This window comes from Octopus sinensis, linkage group LG3 (assembly GCF_006345805.1).
Source record: "Octopus sinensis linkage group LG3, ASM634580v1, whole genome shotgun sequence".
Classification (NCBI taxonomy): domain Eukaryota; kingdom Metazoa; phylum Mollusca; class Cephalopoda; order Octopoda; family Octopodidae; genus Octopus; species Octopus sinensis.
This window is the reverse complement of record NC_042999.1, coordinates 130,617,103-130,634,215: the sequence shown is the minus strand read 5'-3', so window position 1 is coordinate 130,634,215 and position 17,113 is coordinate 130,617,103. Positions and strand designations below refer to the sequence as shown.

Sequence of the window (17,113 nt, the reverse complement as noted above, 5' to 3'; positions counted from 1 at the left end):
GGGTAATAAAGAAACAAATGCTGAATACTTTATTTAATATACCCATTCTATTGACAAATATATAAGTGCCTATTTTTGTGACTTATGCATTCTTAGACGACTGTGCGTGTGTGTGTAGTGTGTGAATGTATGCATGTGCACGCACATACTTGCCATTCGTGCTGTTTGGTAATACATTTGTTCATCTCCACACGACAATACAAACAACTTATAGGTAATAGGACCCGAAACTTCGCTAAGCTAGTTCTGTGTATGTTACTACATATGTAACAAGCATCGCTCTGCTATGAAACTTTAATTTATTGGACCTTTATTCGCAGTTTAAGCAACCTTAGTTGCTAAAACGTGAGTTGTCATCGCCAGCTTATCGAAATTTCTTTTGATTTCAGTATGGGACGAGATGAGGAACTTGCGATGTTAATAAACTCGTTTTATCTTAAAGTCCACCTTTTGTCGTCTACAGGGCCAGCCCTAGGGTTGCTGGTGCCCCAGGCAAGCTGAACTTCGGCGTGCACGAGTTGACGGTCGTGGAAATTTCCTTGTCTTTGTCACGTCCTCTTTGGTGCCTCCTAGCACATGGCACACCGGGCGACTTCCCGAGTTGCCGGTACCTTGAGCCGGCCCTGGTCGTCTATAATAGCCGCATACATCCTTGAAACTTACTAACTTCTAACGTTTGGATTCCTGGATTGTACTTACCTATTACTGTGTGTGTGCGTGTGTGTGCGTGTGTGTGTGTGTGTGTGTGTGTGTGCGCGCGCGCGTCTCGTGACTGTGTGTGTGAGTGCGTATGTGTGTGCGTGTATGTATGTATGTATGTGTGTGTTTATGTACGTATGTATGTATGTGTGTGTTTATGGATGTGTGTGTTTATGTATGTATGTATGTATGTATGTATAGCAGAACATTTAACTTAGTAATCGAACCCGGATCACTACATCCGATGCAAAAAAAAAAAAGAAAAAACTCAAGAATATGATCGTGATTCGCAAAAATATTACCGCTCAAGATTTCATGTGAAACCTGATCTAACTACAATTTCATCTTTGACGCGCTTTTTCTGACCAAGACAACCACTATATATTCAGCGCACTTAAGACACTACGATCAGACGGCAGACCGGACACAGAATACGACAGTCAGTGCCTATTTTTGTGACTTTTGCATTCTTAGACGACTGTGCGTGTGTGTGTGTAGTGTGTGAATGCATGCATGGGCACGCACACGCACATACTTGCCATTCGTGCTGTTTGGTAATACATTTGTTCATCTTCACACGACAATACAAACAACTTATAGGTAATAGGACCAGCAGCAGGTCAGAGCTCTGTCACAACACACAATCTATGAAGGACAGCGACAGCAACACACAGTAACCAGCTAACATCAAGAAACTCACGACACCGATTATTATCATGTCTAGACCAAGAACAATAAGCCTCGAACTATCTCGGTGTTTGTCGTTCGTAGTAACGACAAGATCTTTTTGTTTACGATAAAAATAAATATTTTTTATCAAAAATCTCAAACAGATGTCTGTATTCTTCATCCTAACATATGTTTGTGTACTTCGTTTTTGTATTTGGTAAGATTCTTGATGTGAACTCGTGTGTTGAAACAAATCTTGTTGCGTCTTGGGAGGGTCATTACGTCAATAATGATAAACACATGCGCTGGTTAAAAAAAAACACCGTTCAATCAACATGAAAGGATAGATTACCCAAGCTTTGAACAACTTAAAATTTAATTCTGACAGAAGTTAGAAACTTTTTAAAGAAGATCATTGTCTATATTGAAAAATAAATACAATTATCAGTAAATAAACAAAACCATCATCGCTAAATGTGTAAGTTCCCTTCAACCAAATCGTAACTACAATCACAGTATACAATGGACCTACGATCTTAACAAAGATTTATATGAAGTATGTATGCAACCTGACCAAAAGCTAAAAAATTTGTGGAACTCCAAACACCCAGAATTAGATTTTTTCATCAAAACATTTAAATGAACAAGCAAAACGTACCATTAGATGTAAGCTGATACATCTAACGGAAATGCCTGATTCAAAGCAAGCTTGCACTATAAAACCAGCCGTTGAAGATAATCATCTCACTTCCATCGACAGACAGGCAGAACGGTCAGCTAAATCTAGCAGTAAACAAGACATCAACAATTCAGCTGAAATATATACCCATATTGTACAAACAGAAGAGCACCAAAAACTCGTGGGCGCCTTGCAAATGATCAAGGATGATATGCTTCAACAGGTTCACAATCTTAATTTGAATGACAGGCCATACAACACCAGTAAAGAACCCAGTTGAAGTAGAGGCAGTAAACGAAATAGCAATAAAAAAAAAAGATATCTGAAAACCACACAGTCCAGAAGTATGAAAACAACCTTAAAAACCATTAATCTTTTGATATCTATCTCAGCTATTACATTACTAGTGTACCACAAAGAGCTGAAACCACGCTGTCAAGATTCAAGCAGAAAGCATATAACTTACAAAATAATATTTTATTCTTACAAAAAGGTATGTTACAGATTGTTGTAGTTAGGACATCTAACATACAGAACAAATTCACACAACATCAGGAGGGTCTCCGAAAAAAAAAGCTAGAGAGCCAATTTGGTGATACAGGATTCACAAATCTAAACTCCAAAGTGCACCAGCTGAAACAACTCACAACTACTGCCAAAAAACTAAAATATAAATCTACAGCATATTAACAGCAAATGCTCAATGAGTAATTTGCCAAGTCAGTTTATCGCAGTTTCAATGTAAAAGGCTCAGTCTTAGTAAAAGATAGTCCAACAAAAGATGAAGTTGAGGGCTACAGAAGATCTGTATGGGAAACCAACGATCAATTCAATAAACAAGCTGTATGGCTAAAAGAACTAGAGCAGGATTACTAAAAAGGTATCTTTCAGGGTGATAGCCTGTCGGTGTTGCTCTTCGTCCTCTCATTAAGCCCATTATCATACCTACTCACAAAACATAATAACCATAGAAATGGATCCAGAAGTATCTTCCATTTTTTTATCGACCACATAAAAAAAGAAGTGGATCCCATAACCAAATTTTCTGCAAACATCAGAATAGAATTTAGTGAGTTCAAATGTGCATTTGTAACAATAAAATGTGGAGAAGTTGTGCCCACTTTGAAAGTCTAATAACGAACGCGTTGACAATAGAACCTCTACAGTTATACACATCTCGAAAAAGATGAGAATGTCAGATTTGATGGACTCATAAATAAGGAGAGGACCAGGAATGAATACCACAGGAGGGTAATGGAAATATGGTCATCAGAACGCTCAGCTTACAACAAGCATATTGCTCACAGTAAGTTTACAGTGACTGTCCTCATGCCTACGTTAGTTCTTCTGAACTTGTCACTACAAGAACTCAATGAGATAGATGTTCGAACTCGCAAGCTGCTCAGTATTACACGAAACTTTAACAGCAACAGAAATATAGACAGGGTATACTTTCCACGTAAGAAGGTGGCCGTGGTCTGAAATCTGTACTAATGTCATATGAAGCATGTATTGTGACACTGAAACAACAACTGCAGCATAGGAAAGAGACCAGTAACTATCTCACCCAAGTTTCTAACCATGAAATCAGCAACATAATTAAGATAGCCAATGAACTTGAGGAAAGGTATGAAATAAGTGTTGGTACAAATCTCTCCTCAAGAAGCGTTGATATAATCTATTTATCTGAAGAACAGAATTTTAAAAAGTGGTCCAGTTCATTGAGAAGATAGTAGATGGGTACTTGGCGCATAAAATACAAACCATTGAATGGAGTGATAATGTCGAAATCTTAGCATGGACTACCGATAAGTTTATGACATCCCACCTCATTGACTATCTCCGTGCAATCAAGAACAAGAGATCTCCACCTACAACGCAAAAAGCAGAAGACGTTGACAGACAACAAATGTGGGCTGTGCAAAACCAAGACTGAAGAATAGTCCAAAACAGGATAACAAAAAACCCAGCTACAAACGAAGTTGACCATATTGAGATCGATGGGTCAAAAGAATATTGATGGAACTTAAAGATTAAAACAGCTTTCAAGTCAAAACAAAACCAGTCAGATATTGTTGCGTCGGACCACAAGGAAAGGAAATCAGCTGCTCTCTGGACACTAATGTGGTTAGAAAAATATAAGATAAAAGAGGACATCTGGACAATTGATAAGGGGTTTGCAAATCATTCATTCCTACATGTATACATACATAAATACCCACCAACCCCCTTCGGTCATGAATGACTATGGGGTTGCTCCTAGAAAGTTCCCTTCCGAGGCACAAGTCCGGGCAAGGTTGTTTATGGAAGACCAGCAGTCACCCATGCATACCAGCCTTCCCTCTCCATGCCACCGATGTTATCCACGAGAAAGGAAAATGCCGATACAGCTTGGCACCAGTGAAGTCGCAACTCATTTCTACAACTAAGTGAAATAAAGTGTTTTGCTCAAGAACTCAACACGCAGCCCGGTCCGGGAATCGAACGCATTACTCATGGTTGTGAACCTGACGCTCTAACCACTGAGCCACATACATATGTGTGTGTGTGTGTGTGTGTGTGTGTGTGTGTGTGTGTGTGTGGTGTGTGTGTGTACTTTAAAAATATGGTCACAGAATTAATAATATAACAAATATGAAAACAGTTATTGTATGCGCTCACTTGACGATATTTCACCTTCTTGACACACTAAGACAATAACTATAATTTTATTCATTAATTATGGGTCAGAATAAATTCGTATAGAATTAATTGAAGTACTCTATTATACGTCACATTAAATTTTAAAATGGAAAAAGTTGGATTTCTACCGTTGTTCGTATAAAGAGCTATTATTGGCATAAAATGCTGTTCACAGAAAGCTCCTTTTCGCTAAAAAAAACTGCCTGCGCAAGGTAATTACAATTAGCTTATATGTGTGAAAATGGCTGACCTCGAGAATATGGAGAATATTGCGGAAGCAATAAGATTAACTCAAAAAATACGAGCCAGTGTTTCCCGAACGTTTTCAGATTTATCAAACGGCTTTCATAACTCGCAGGGGAATGAGAAAAAGTGCCTGAATGATCTTCAGAAGTCTTTATTAGCTATCAATAATGATTATAAGTATGTGGTTTGTTTTTGTTATTTTTTAACATGTGGTTTATATTGTTTTATTCGTCTAATGTCATTCTTTTGTTTCAAAATATTTCTTGTTGCTGTATTAACTAAGACTTTCTAATCTGTTTCAAATAAAATTTTTCTTTGGACTTACGTTATTTCATGAAAAATCTAAATGATTTTGAAATAGCAAACCTGTAAGGTTTTAAAAGGTATTACTTTGATATAGACATTTTAATACTATATGAAACTATACAAAATTGTTTTACACAGAATAGAATAATTCTACTTTTGTTGTTGGTTACTCAGTCTAATGGGAACGAGAAAGCCTTTGCTGAAATTATTTCCAGACTGATATTTATCTGAATAATTCAATTTCACTCAATAAATTGGTGAACTTTTGATCAAAATCATTCTGGATTCTATCGCCCCTTCTGTCTGTAAAAGGTATGGGACACACTCAAGAATTCATACGATTGTGACCCCCCCCCCCAAATATTTTGGTGCGTGATTTAAGGTCTATTTAGCTGTTATTTTTAGCACGTCTCTCGACTACCTCATACCCTCCTCGTTTGTCAGCATCTGTCTCCTTATAAACACATTGTTTTATTGCTGGGATATAAGCCAAAAATTTGGACTGTCCATAATTTTAAACTGTGATTGAAAAAAAAAAATACTAAAATTTTTTCATAGCCTATTTGAATTCCCGTTTGTAGAATACAAATTTGCAAAAAAAAAATTCTGATAATTCCAATAAATAAAAGTTATTAGGAGTTATATGGGGTGCTTAAGCCAGAATCCCACCAAAGTATGTATGTAGTGCTTTTCTTTCTCAAGACAGTAGAATAATTTAAAGATTTCGTTGCTTTTTCTAGTAGATCGAGCTATCACTTAGAGGCTCCTTTGTTGACATAACGTATTTTGCTGTTGTTTAACCCAGGTCAGTAGACCCATACTCGAAATATTCCAACCATGATCACCCCAACTCCTCTTTAAAGCATTAAAGGCAGGATACACTATCAAATATATCATTTCCTTTTCTAAGACGGTATGGTGAAGTTTGAGGGAGATCTGGCTGTTGTTTCTAGCATATCAAGTGATCCCATATAGATGCCTTCTCTTGGCTTGTCACCAGGCAAGTAGCAAGCAATAGACTAATTCCTTATGTACAGTAGCAAAGATGGTTTTTGTTTTATTATTGTAGAATTACTCAAAATGGCTAGCTGGCAGAATTGTTAGAGCATTGAAGAAAAAAAAAAAAAACGCCCTGTACAATTTGTTCTGGTACTTTATGTTCTGAGCTCAAATCCTGTTGAAGTCAACTTTGCTGTTCAGTTCTTGGGATTGATAAAGTACCAATTAAGTACTGGAGTCAATGTAATCAACTAACCCCACTCCTCAGACTTGCTGGTCATCATCATCATCATCGTTTAAGGTTCGCTTTCCATGCTCGCATGGGTTGGATGGTTTGACTGAGGACTAGCAAGCTGGGAGGCTGTACCAGGCTCCAATCTGATCTGGCAAGATTTCTACGGCTGGATGCCCTTTCTAATGCCAACCACTCCAAGAGTGTACATGCCACCAGCACAGGCAGCACTGGCATTGACCACACTTGAATGGTGCTTTTTACATGTCACCAGCATGGGTGCCAGTCAAGCAGCACTGGCATTGGTCATGACTACGATTTCACTTGGTTCAATAAGTCTTCTCAAGCACAGCATGTTGACCAACGATTGAAGGAGTACTTTTAAATGGACCAGTTATGCAACACTGGCATCATCCTCAGCTACAATCTCACTTGGCTTGCTGGGTTTTCTCAAGCAAAACATATCTCCAAAGGTCTCAGTCGCTTGTCATTGCCTCTGTGAGGCCCAACATTCAAAGGTTGCACTTCACTACCTCACCTTTTCCTCAGGTTCTCCTCCATTGTTAAGGTGTGACACTTCTTCACACAGGTGTCCTCATCCATATGCAACACATGACCATACCAGCACAGTTGTCTCTCTTGTACACCACATCTGATGCTGCTTATGCCCAACTTTTCTCTCAGGGCACTTACACTCTGTCATGTATACACACTGACATTACACATCCAGCAGAGCATATACTAGCTTCATTCCTTTCCAAGCCTACGCATGTCCTCAGCAATCACAGCCCATATTTCACTGCCATATAGCATGGCTGTTCGCACACAGGCATCATACAGTCTACCTTTCACTCTGAGCAAAAGGCCTTTTGTTACCAGCAGAGGTAGGAGCTCTCTGAACTTTGCCCGGGCTATTCTTATTCTCTTGTGTTGAAATTAAAAATCATTATCTTTAATTCTATTCTGATCATGAAAATTATTGGACATAGTTTCATGCCTGCTATTTTTCCTTCATTTTAAATATTTTTTGAAGTTCACTTTTTAATTTGAAAAATTGACGAAATCTGGAGAATTCACTCAGAGTTATACAGGTTAAGAGTCCCTTATGTAAAATCTGTTGAACTAAAAGTGTTGCAACTTTTGGAGTATTTTTATGTTTGCATCTATAAAATGGATGAAATGGGACAGCTTCGGGGTGGAATCCAAGTCTAAACAATATCCGTTTACATTTCAAAATATACCCTAAATGTAATTTTATATAAATTCTTGATAATTTTTTTATGCATAATACCATCAGAATGTTAAGATATCAGTTTCTACCTATGTCATATTTTGGTTTGTATTTTATTTGTATTGTATTTTGTACTATACGGGTATTAGGTTTCATGTAAGATATAAAAGCAAAGCATTGAACATAATTACAGGTAAATAAAATGAAACCTGTAAAAAGCATTTTTATTTTTGAAGTAATGTGTAATGATGTTAATCGTGTCACACTCTTACATGGAAGTGAAATTCAAATCTCACATAAAAGTAACGTTTTGTGCTTAATGTACAAAAAAAAGAAGAAAAAAACCATGATCACTGCTTATAAAATTGTAAATGCAATGACAGACATTACAATTATTTCATGTTCCAGCATTTTGTGGAATTTTCCATTTATGACTTATCATATCTACATTCAAAAAGACTTTTGGATTTGGGAATTTCAGATAAAAGATTTTCAACTGTAATATTTGTCAAGCCAGCTGAATTACACCCTAATATATGTTTTAAAAAAAAAAAGAGAGAGAGCATCAAATATGTAATCCTAGATACATTATACCTGAAAATGAAAGTAGATGGGATGCTTTTAATCATAGACCTGCTCGATGTGGACTGACCCACATGTAAATAACAATTAACAAGTTGTTACTCATTTTGTAAATTGAGGCACTCTTTAGCTTCTGTTAAAGCCAGCCATTAGAAGTGGAAACTACGTGTCCTTAACTCTATCAACAGTATAACTGTGTGAGCAATCTGGTCTTGTCAGTCTTGAAAGGCTGATTAAAAGGACAACTTTAAGCATAAAACACTAACTTACTATCTTTAAATGCATACAAAGAGGTGATGATTTAGGGATTCAACGCCAACAGCAAATCAAGTGAAAAAGAAATCAGGGCCTGCTGGCCCTCTTCATCCCAAAGAAAGCACAAAGAAATGAATGAGTTGTCTCTGAGGAGATACAAACATTTTGTGCTTATTTCTGTCGTAAGCATTCAATGAATTGCTTTAATTAGTTCTATGTCATTCTTGATTGAGTAGACCAATCTATTTCAACCATGACCAACCCATCTTTTTTATAAGTATCTTGGAATACATTATCATGTGTCCCTCTTTAAGATGGTGGCATGTAATTTGAAGCAGATTTGGCTATTTCTGACAGGCTCTCTGATTCTTTGAAAAATTTTCACAATTTCAACATATTCATATTTTAACATTTCAATCAGTTTAACATCATCAGTTAGAGCTGACATTTGCTTGCATACTTTCTTCTGACAAAGCTCAAAGAAGCAGAAGTATGTATCTAGCAATTCCACTGCTCCTACAATACAATTTTTGTTTATCTGTTATTGATATATATTTTTTGATAACATATGTATCAGACAAATACTGTAGTTTAGCAGATACTACAGACAAATACTGTAGTTTAGCAGACTTTCAACAATATATCGGCTTTAAATATGATACACAGATTATGATTTTAAAATATTCTTTGTTTTCCTTTCAAATTTCAGTGCTTTAGAAAAAGTTGGCAATAGTCTGAACCCCATTGATCGTGTGACCAACAGTTTTAACTTAAGCCTTGACCCTGGTATTGATAAAACTCCTCTATATTCACAGCTGTTATATACTCATAAATGGATAACCAAGGTCAGATGATTCTCTTTTTATTTTAAATTTTGTAAAAAAGATGTAATCAACAATGCTCCAGCATAGCTATATTGCATTAAGCTCTATCTTTAACATGCAAAATTTTTCGAAGATCCATTATCATACAAAACTTTTCAAAAATATTAAAATAAGGTTGATCAAGATTGACTGGCAATCACCAAAATAATTGTTACAAAGTTTTTTTGCTTACATGTGAGTAATCTTAATCTCAGGCAGTGAAGATGAATATAAAAGTTTATTGTTTATACATACTGAAAATAAATTATATAGGACAACTTATTAAAACTTACTGAAGCTTCGAACTCATGTGACTTATTTCCTTTCCGTCTTTAAGAATTAGCAAATGAATTTGTTGCTATGGCTATTTAATGCACTATAGGTATTAAAATATCTCTATGTGATCGCTGCTATTTTTTGGCACATTAAATGTAGTTGGACTACCTTGATGTTTGTTTAGAAAAGAGAGATTATGACTGATAAAATAATGAAAGCAATATTTACTAAGCAAGTGAGCACTATACTACAAGAAAATAATTAGACTTAAAATATCATGAAAATTATTAGAATTTGGAATCAAATGTGGAAATATCGAGTGGCTAGCAGAAAACCGTCTGGAGGGAAGTCTTTCTTTTAGTTATAATAATAATAATAATTAGACAATCAGATGATATTTCATATATTATCAACGTTTACTTGTTGAATGCTTTGATAGTTTAGCAGTCTATGACAATAAATTTGCACAACATAATCTGGTTATAGACAATAAGTCTGGTATCTACTTATTCTCCATTAAGTAAATAAATTGACACGCAAGTCTCCTGTCAAGAAACATTTGACTCTAATACTCTTTATTCATTTTAGTGTTTACAAAATTAAAGAACAATTGAAGGAATAAAAAGTAAAAGAAACATCTGCTATAAATGGCTAATATATGATGATATCCTCAGATATTAAATGTTAAAAAGATTTGTTTTTCATCTTCAGACTCTTGAGCTCTCCAACCAAGCTTTCTCCATCTTGAATCAAAGCCCACTTCACCGATCAGTGTATGCTAGTGCTAGCTCTAAACGATTGCGCCGTCAGTCTCCAATTAGTCATTCTGTTTCAACAAAGTAAGTGGATTTTTTTTATATCATGGAATATATGTTTCAGTATATTATAACTAAATAGTTTTAGTTGTAGTAATATAATCATTTTCCAAAACTGAAGATGCTACACAAAAGTTGATATAATTCCAATTGCTAATGACAACTTGAAGATTGGCTATATATATATATATATATATATATATATATATATAGGTGTTCACAGTGATATGTAATTATTGAAGACATTGTCATGAAACCTTTAATCAAATAGAGGATCCAGATCTATCATTTCCAATCTTCTGTGTAAATATGTTTGGTCTTGGGGAATCTTACTCTACTTGGAAACTGGTGAGGGTTGGCAACAAGAAGAGCAGCCAGCTGTAGAATTTCCACTCACTAAATTCTGTCCAACCCGTACAAGCATGGAAAAGTGGATGTTAAATAATGATGATGTGTATCATCCCATATACATATATATAGCTAATAGTGAGGGATTATCAATACCTATAACAGCATTGGAAACAGCTGTAAAGCAAATTTGCTCCAATAAATGAAAAATATGTAATGACCATTATTTTTAACTTGTTTTATATATATATATATATATATATATATAGACAGATGCATGCATACATACATACTTTATTTGAATAAAACTCAGAGGATTTGTTGTACATATTTGTAAATATTTCCAAGAAATATATATGGTAACTGTAACTTCACAGCCAGTCATATTTAACCACATTTGACTCAGATTTTGAAATAATAGATAAGTATAATTTTTTAAAGTAAAGCAAATAATTATGTAGTTGTTTTATATCTCTGTTCTCAAGTCAGAGTTACTAGTCATGTCTTCTCTCTTTTCCAGTGCTCTTGATGTCTGTTTAACAAACTGGGATCGATCTTTTCCAGATATGTCTTTTTCTATTCTACGTCCTTTAGGCAACTGTGGAGTGGTTCAGGTAAGTGTTATCAATTATTACAATTGTAATCAGTTGTTCTGTATAATTTTTCTTTCTTTTGTTTTATCTTTCAGAGAGATTATTTGTCATTTCTTCAATCATATCAAATAATTATCTTTCACAATGCAGTCATATTCATTTTTCTTTTTTCCACTGATACATTCCTTTAAATTTTTAGAATAATTTTTTTATGTTTTTATTTATTTATTTAGCTTTTCTCTCTAAATTCTCTAATATGTCACCAGTTAAGCCTTTTAAGCACCTATTATGTTTATTGTGAAACATGTGAGATGGATAGGCAATGTACTGTAGAACTATATGTTAGTTTATCTATAAGAGCATCACTCTTCCCTCCTAACAGATTGCTGCCATTGTCTCCATGTGCTGTTACCTTCATCTATCTGCATGACTTTGTTGTACTAGCAACATCAACACAACTCCTTGCTTGCATTCCATGCTACTCATGATGAGTTGGCCACAGGGGTACAAGTAACTACTGATGGTTCCTGATGACTAAGAACAATACATCATTCTCCTCTCCCAGCAACTCCCCAACAGATCATCACTGGCTCAATGGTGTGCATATGTCTATGTGTTATTACCATCATTGACTCATACAACTTTATAACAGTACTTCTGTAGTTCAATTTAAATACCTTATTTTAAGTCTACTTGAGAGACTCATTATTATCCCTTATTATATGTTATACTTCCTTCTAGTTTCTTCATCATCATCATCGTTTAACGTCCATTCTCCATGCTAGCATGGGTTGGACAGTTCGACCGGGGATCTGGGAAGCCAGAAGGCTGCACCAGGCTCCGGTCTTATCTGGCAATGTTTCTACAGCTGGATGCCCTTCCTAATGCCAACCACTCCGTGAGTGTAGTGGGTCCTTTTTACGTGCCACCTGCACTGGTGCCAGGCGAGGCTGGCATCGGCCACGGTCGGATTGGTGCATTTTACGTGCCACCTGCACGGAAGCCAGTCGAGGCGGCACTGGCTTCGGCCACGATTCGGATGGTGCTTTTTACGTGCCACCGACACGGAAGCCAGTCGAGGTGGCGCTGGCATCGGCCACGATTCGGATAGTGCTTTTTACGTATCTCCAGTCCAGGGGTCCTGGCATCTGCCGGGTGCCAGTCATAGGATTGGTTCAATTTCGATTCCGATTTCACTTGCCCCAACAGGTCTTCGCAAGCAAAGGGGAGTTGGCATAGGTGCCTGTCGTCGGATGAGGTTCGATATCGACTTCGTTTGCCTCAACAAGTCTTTGTGTGTCCAAGGGAGGAAAGGCATGCATAAGTGGGCTGGACTCACTTGTCCTGCCTGGTCTTTTCACGCACAGCATATTTCCAAAGGTCTCGGTCGCTGGTCATTTCCTCAGTGAGACCTAAAGTTCGAAGGTCGTGCTTCACCACCTCGTCCCAGGTTTTCCTGGGTCTACCTCTTCCACGGGTTCCCTCCACTGCTAGGGATTGGCACTTTTTCAAACACTATCTTCATCCATTCTCGCCACATGACCATACCAGCGCAATCGTCTCTCTTGCACACCACAACTGATGCTCCTTAGGTCCAACATTTCTCTCAGGGTACTAACGCTCTGTCGAGCATGCACACTGACATTACACATCCATCGGAGCATACTGGCTTCATTTCTCGCGAGCTTACGCATGTCCTCAGCAGTCACGGCCCATGTTTCACTGCCATGTAGCATGGCTGTTCGTACACATGCATCATACAGTCTGCCTTTTACTCTGAGCCAGAGGCCTTTAGTCACCAGCAGAGGTAAGAGCTCCCTAAACTTTGCCCAGGCTATTCTTACTCTAGCCGTTACACTTTCAGCACACCCACCCCCACTACTGACTTGGTCACCAAGATAACGGAAGCTATCAGCTACTTCTAGTTTTTCCCCCTGGAAAGTAACGGAAGTTGTTTTCTGCAGATTTTCAGAGGTTAATGCTCCCGAGTATCTGCCACATACAAAAACCATCTTCCTAGTTAGCCTTCCTTTAACATTGCTGCACCTCGTGTCCATAGCTTACACTTGGTGCATCTTATAGAGTTTCTACCTACACCTTTTCTACAGATCGAGCAGGGCCATCTACCTGAAGGCGTTTGTGATTTGTCTACCTTCCTACTTAGTTCATATAAATCCAAATCGAGCATAACTCAGTCATTTACAATCATCCTGAGTCAAATTCATGTTGCAAATTTGACATTATACTCTACCTATGTCTCTCAGCTGCTGCAATCTATTTATTATCTGTTTCATTGGACCATCATATATCATGCTTTCAATGCCAAGCATATATACAGGCTTATCAATAGAGACAATAGTTTCTTTTCTCTTGTCATTCTATAGTCCGGTTGGTAAATTTTCATTAATTAGTCACTTAAGTAACAGAACTTCTCTACTACCTACACTGAATCATCTTAGTAGATTAAAGACACTAGTACAATTACTAGCAAGTGTAAAATGTTGATTTATTAGACAATCTCTGTATCTCTGTAGCCATCAAATGTTCTGCCTACACTATAAAATATCTCAGTAATCATGTACGCTTCCATATGCAAACAACCCAGTCTTTGTTGAAGGCACTGTTATTGTTTCCTTGGACACTTTGTTACTTTTTCTCTTCATTCTGAATTCTAAAATTACATATTTTGATTTATTATTCATGTTTCAATTGATGATATTGAACAGATTGGTCATTACTCTATAAGCTGGGATTTACTGATTTCATAGATGCAATTTATTATATTATTTGTTATTACTTAAGACCTTTATTTTCACAATAAAAAGAAATAAATGGGATTCTATTGCTAGCTCTGTTATTGAAACTTAGGTTTACAACTACAAGTTTACTAGTTAAATGAGTTAACAAAATAAAGAATACAATAACTTGTTAGGATTTGAACTGACGAAATACAGCCAGTAAAATCAGCACTCAAATTCTTCAGCCTTTTTCCTGTTGAACATTTTTATTATTTTTATAGAGGAAAAATGAACTCAACACACTCTGTCTTTTCATTTCTGTAGGTGACTGTTGGCCGTGCTATGAATGTTCTGGTCATTCTTAGGGGTTTGATTATTGAATGGGTTCGAGTTAAAGGTTTCACAGAAGACTTTTTTGCAGATGATGGAAAAGTAAGTGATCCCTTTCAAAAATCAACAGTTACCATTTACTCAGTTGAGAACTTTCACAAATTAATGATGCATTTCCTCTTAATTTAACTAATACTTATTCTTTGTTTCAGATAAATGTATGGTCCAAGTCAAAATATCAAGTATTTCAAATGGCAAGTTACTATAATTTTATTTTTCTGGTTAGCAGTCTAACAAGTCAAGCTGGTTAATTAGCAGAAACAGCAGATTACCAGACCTTTCATACCCAACATTAATCACGTTCATTGATTGAAAAAAGAAAGTATTTTGTCTAAGAAAAAATAAATAATCTATACTTGACTCCATTACTTTCTAGCAATTACAAAACTAAATTATTTTAACATTGTCTTCCCAATTTTTTACTTTATCTTCAGACTAGTTTTATTGTTTCTGAAGATTTACTTGCTATAACTTTATCTAATGTAACTACAAACATTTAATTTCTGCAGGTTACAGACCATGCAAGTGCTGCCATGCTGCATTTCTACTCTCCAGTTATTCCAGATGTTGCTGTTAAGTCATTCTTAGTAAGTAATGTATTGTAGCTAAATCTTTCTGCTGTTCATTTGTGTTGTTCAAAAGACACAAGTTTTTTTCTGTAATTGGTTTTTACAGCCTCATTGTATCTGATTAATAGTAGTTAAGTACATTCCCAAATACATTTTTTATATTTTTCTAATTTCATTGAGTAGACATTGTACTTTTCTCTATGTAATGTTTCTCCTCAACTCCCTATTACAAGCAAACAGCTATGGTTATTTTTATTGTCTAGTTTTAATTTTGAAAAACTGAAGTTTTAATCAGTTAACCCTCTTAATTCAGAAATATGAACATTGGACAGTAACAAGAGTCTCTGTTAATGCTTAGAAATGTAGATAATTTCTGTTACAAAAATGGCTATAAAAAGAAATATTTCAATTCAGAAAATACATATTTATCCAAGAATAGGGCAATGAAAGGCAGAATCAGTAGTATGCCAGACAAATTGTGTTGTATTAACAATATAGATCATTTTTACTTGTTAACTATTAAGCCTCGTCAACTTGCCTTTCATCCTATATCATAAATACAATTCAGTGACAGTTAAATTTATATTTCAGTTTTTAGGAGGCAATAAAATAATTATTAGCCAACTCTCAAAATTATTCTTATCAACATTTAGTAAAGAATATTTTTTTTTTATTTCTAATTATGAAACTTAAAGCTTACCTTTATGTGACATAAAGCTGTGTAAACTTCCTTTTACAGATTTCCAAGTTGTATGCCCAATTCCTTCTATTCTGTTTTTAAATATTCTTATTGTTCTTATTCTTTATCTTTTCCAGACCTGGCTGCAAAAATATAGTACATTATTCTCTGCTTCTTGCCATAAATGCAACCGTTATTTACAGAGCGGGCTTCCACCCACATGGCGAGACTTCCGGACAGGAGAGCCCTATCATGAAGTCTGTCGAGGTTAAGAAAAGGACTTAGCTCCATTTAGAATCAACTTGCTGTCCTTTAATTAGCAAATTTTTAAACATGAAAGAAATTTGAGAAACGGCAATTAAATAACATTGCTGTTAAAATTGATTTGGAGAACTTTGCATGGTTTTATTTATTCCAAACTTCACAGTTACAGTCAGCAGTGTTTTCCAATGGAAGTGGACAATATTTAAGTTGTATAATGTATCCCATTCTTTAAGACATAAATCTCATATACATGTATAAAGAAAATAAAAAATCTGGTTTTACTAAGCATTCTCTATTTCAGGTAAAATGTTTGTTGACACAATTTGACTCACTTGCTAAACTAGGGTGTTAGTCTCTTTACTCTGATGTAGTCATATAGCAACAATATGTTGTCTGTGAATTGAATAAAAAAAAAAAAAACACTAAATCTTAGCAAAATGTTTTTATTTAATTTACCAACTTTTCAGAGAATCTGAATCACCCATCAGCTACATTCTTAAGGAGTTGATACTGGAAACATGTTTGCTTGCTTGATGGGGCTGGGGTCAACTCAGGTTAATGGTCCCAGGGACATCATCATGTGTAGAGCCAACCTGGTCCACCATGGTCCTATGCCAGCCTCTGCATCCTCCAAAAATATAATACTATGACACCCATCACTTGTGAATGGGTGTCTTATTTGGATAAGACCATCATTGCAATTTTTCATTTTGTCTTTTGTGTCCATGTTCCGATGTTTGTATAGATGTAGTTTTGCTGGAGCAATTATTTACACAACTGGGTTTCCTTACTGCCAACCATGAAGAGTGGAGTTTAGGCAAACTGGAACAAGTAGAATTATAAAACAATAACAGTGGAAAGATTTGAACTTCTGACTCTGTAGTCAGTTGTCCTGTCTGTTAACCTTCCAGTCATTTAATTTATTTAAAAATTTACTGTTTATAATGGCACTATTTTCATTTCTTTATTTATATAAAAAAAATATGTATAAGCATGAA

The 17,113-nt window shown here is 35.8% G+C and overlaps 1 protein-coding gene across 1 annotated transcript; it reads left to right on the top strand.

The window, feature by feature from the left end:
- The first annotated feature begins 4,947 nt into the window (after positions 1 to 4,947).
- LOC115209603 (mediator of RNA polymerase II transcription subunit 27) lies at positions 4,948 to 17,113 on the top strand. Its single transcript, XM_029778043.2, has 8 exons — positions 4,948 to 5,152; positions 9,290 to 9,425; positions 10,431 to 10,558; positions 11,403 to 11,496; positions 14,538 to 14,645; positions 14,756 to 14,797; positions 15,113 to 15,190; positions 15,989 to 17,113. Exons 1-8 carry the CDS (start codon positions 4,971 to 4,973, stop codon positions 16,121 to 16,123), a joined length of 903 nt encoding a protein of 300 aa, XP_029633903.1. The 5' UTR covers positions 4,948 to 4,970; the 3' UTR covers positions 16,124 to 17,113.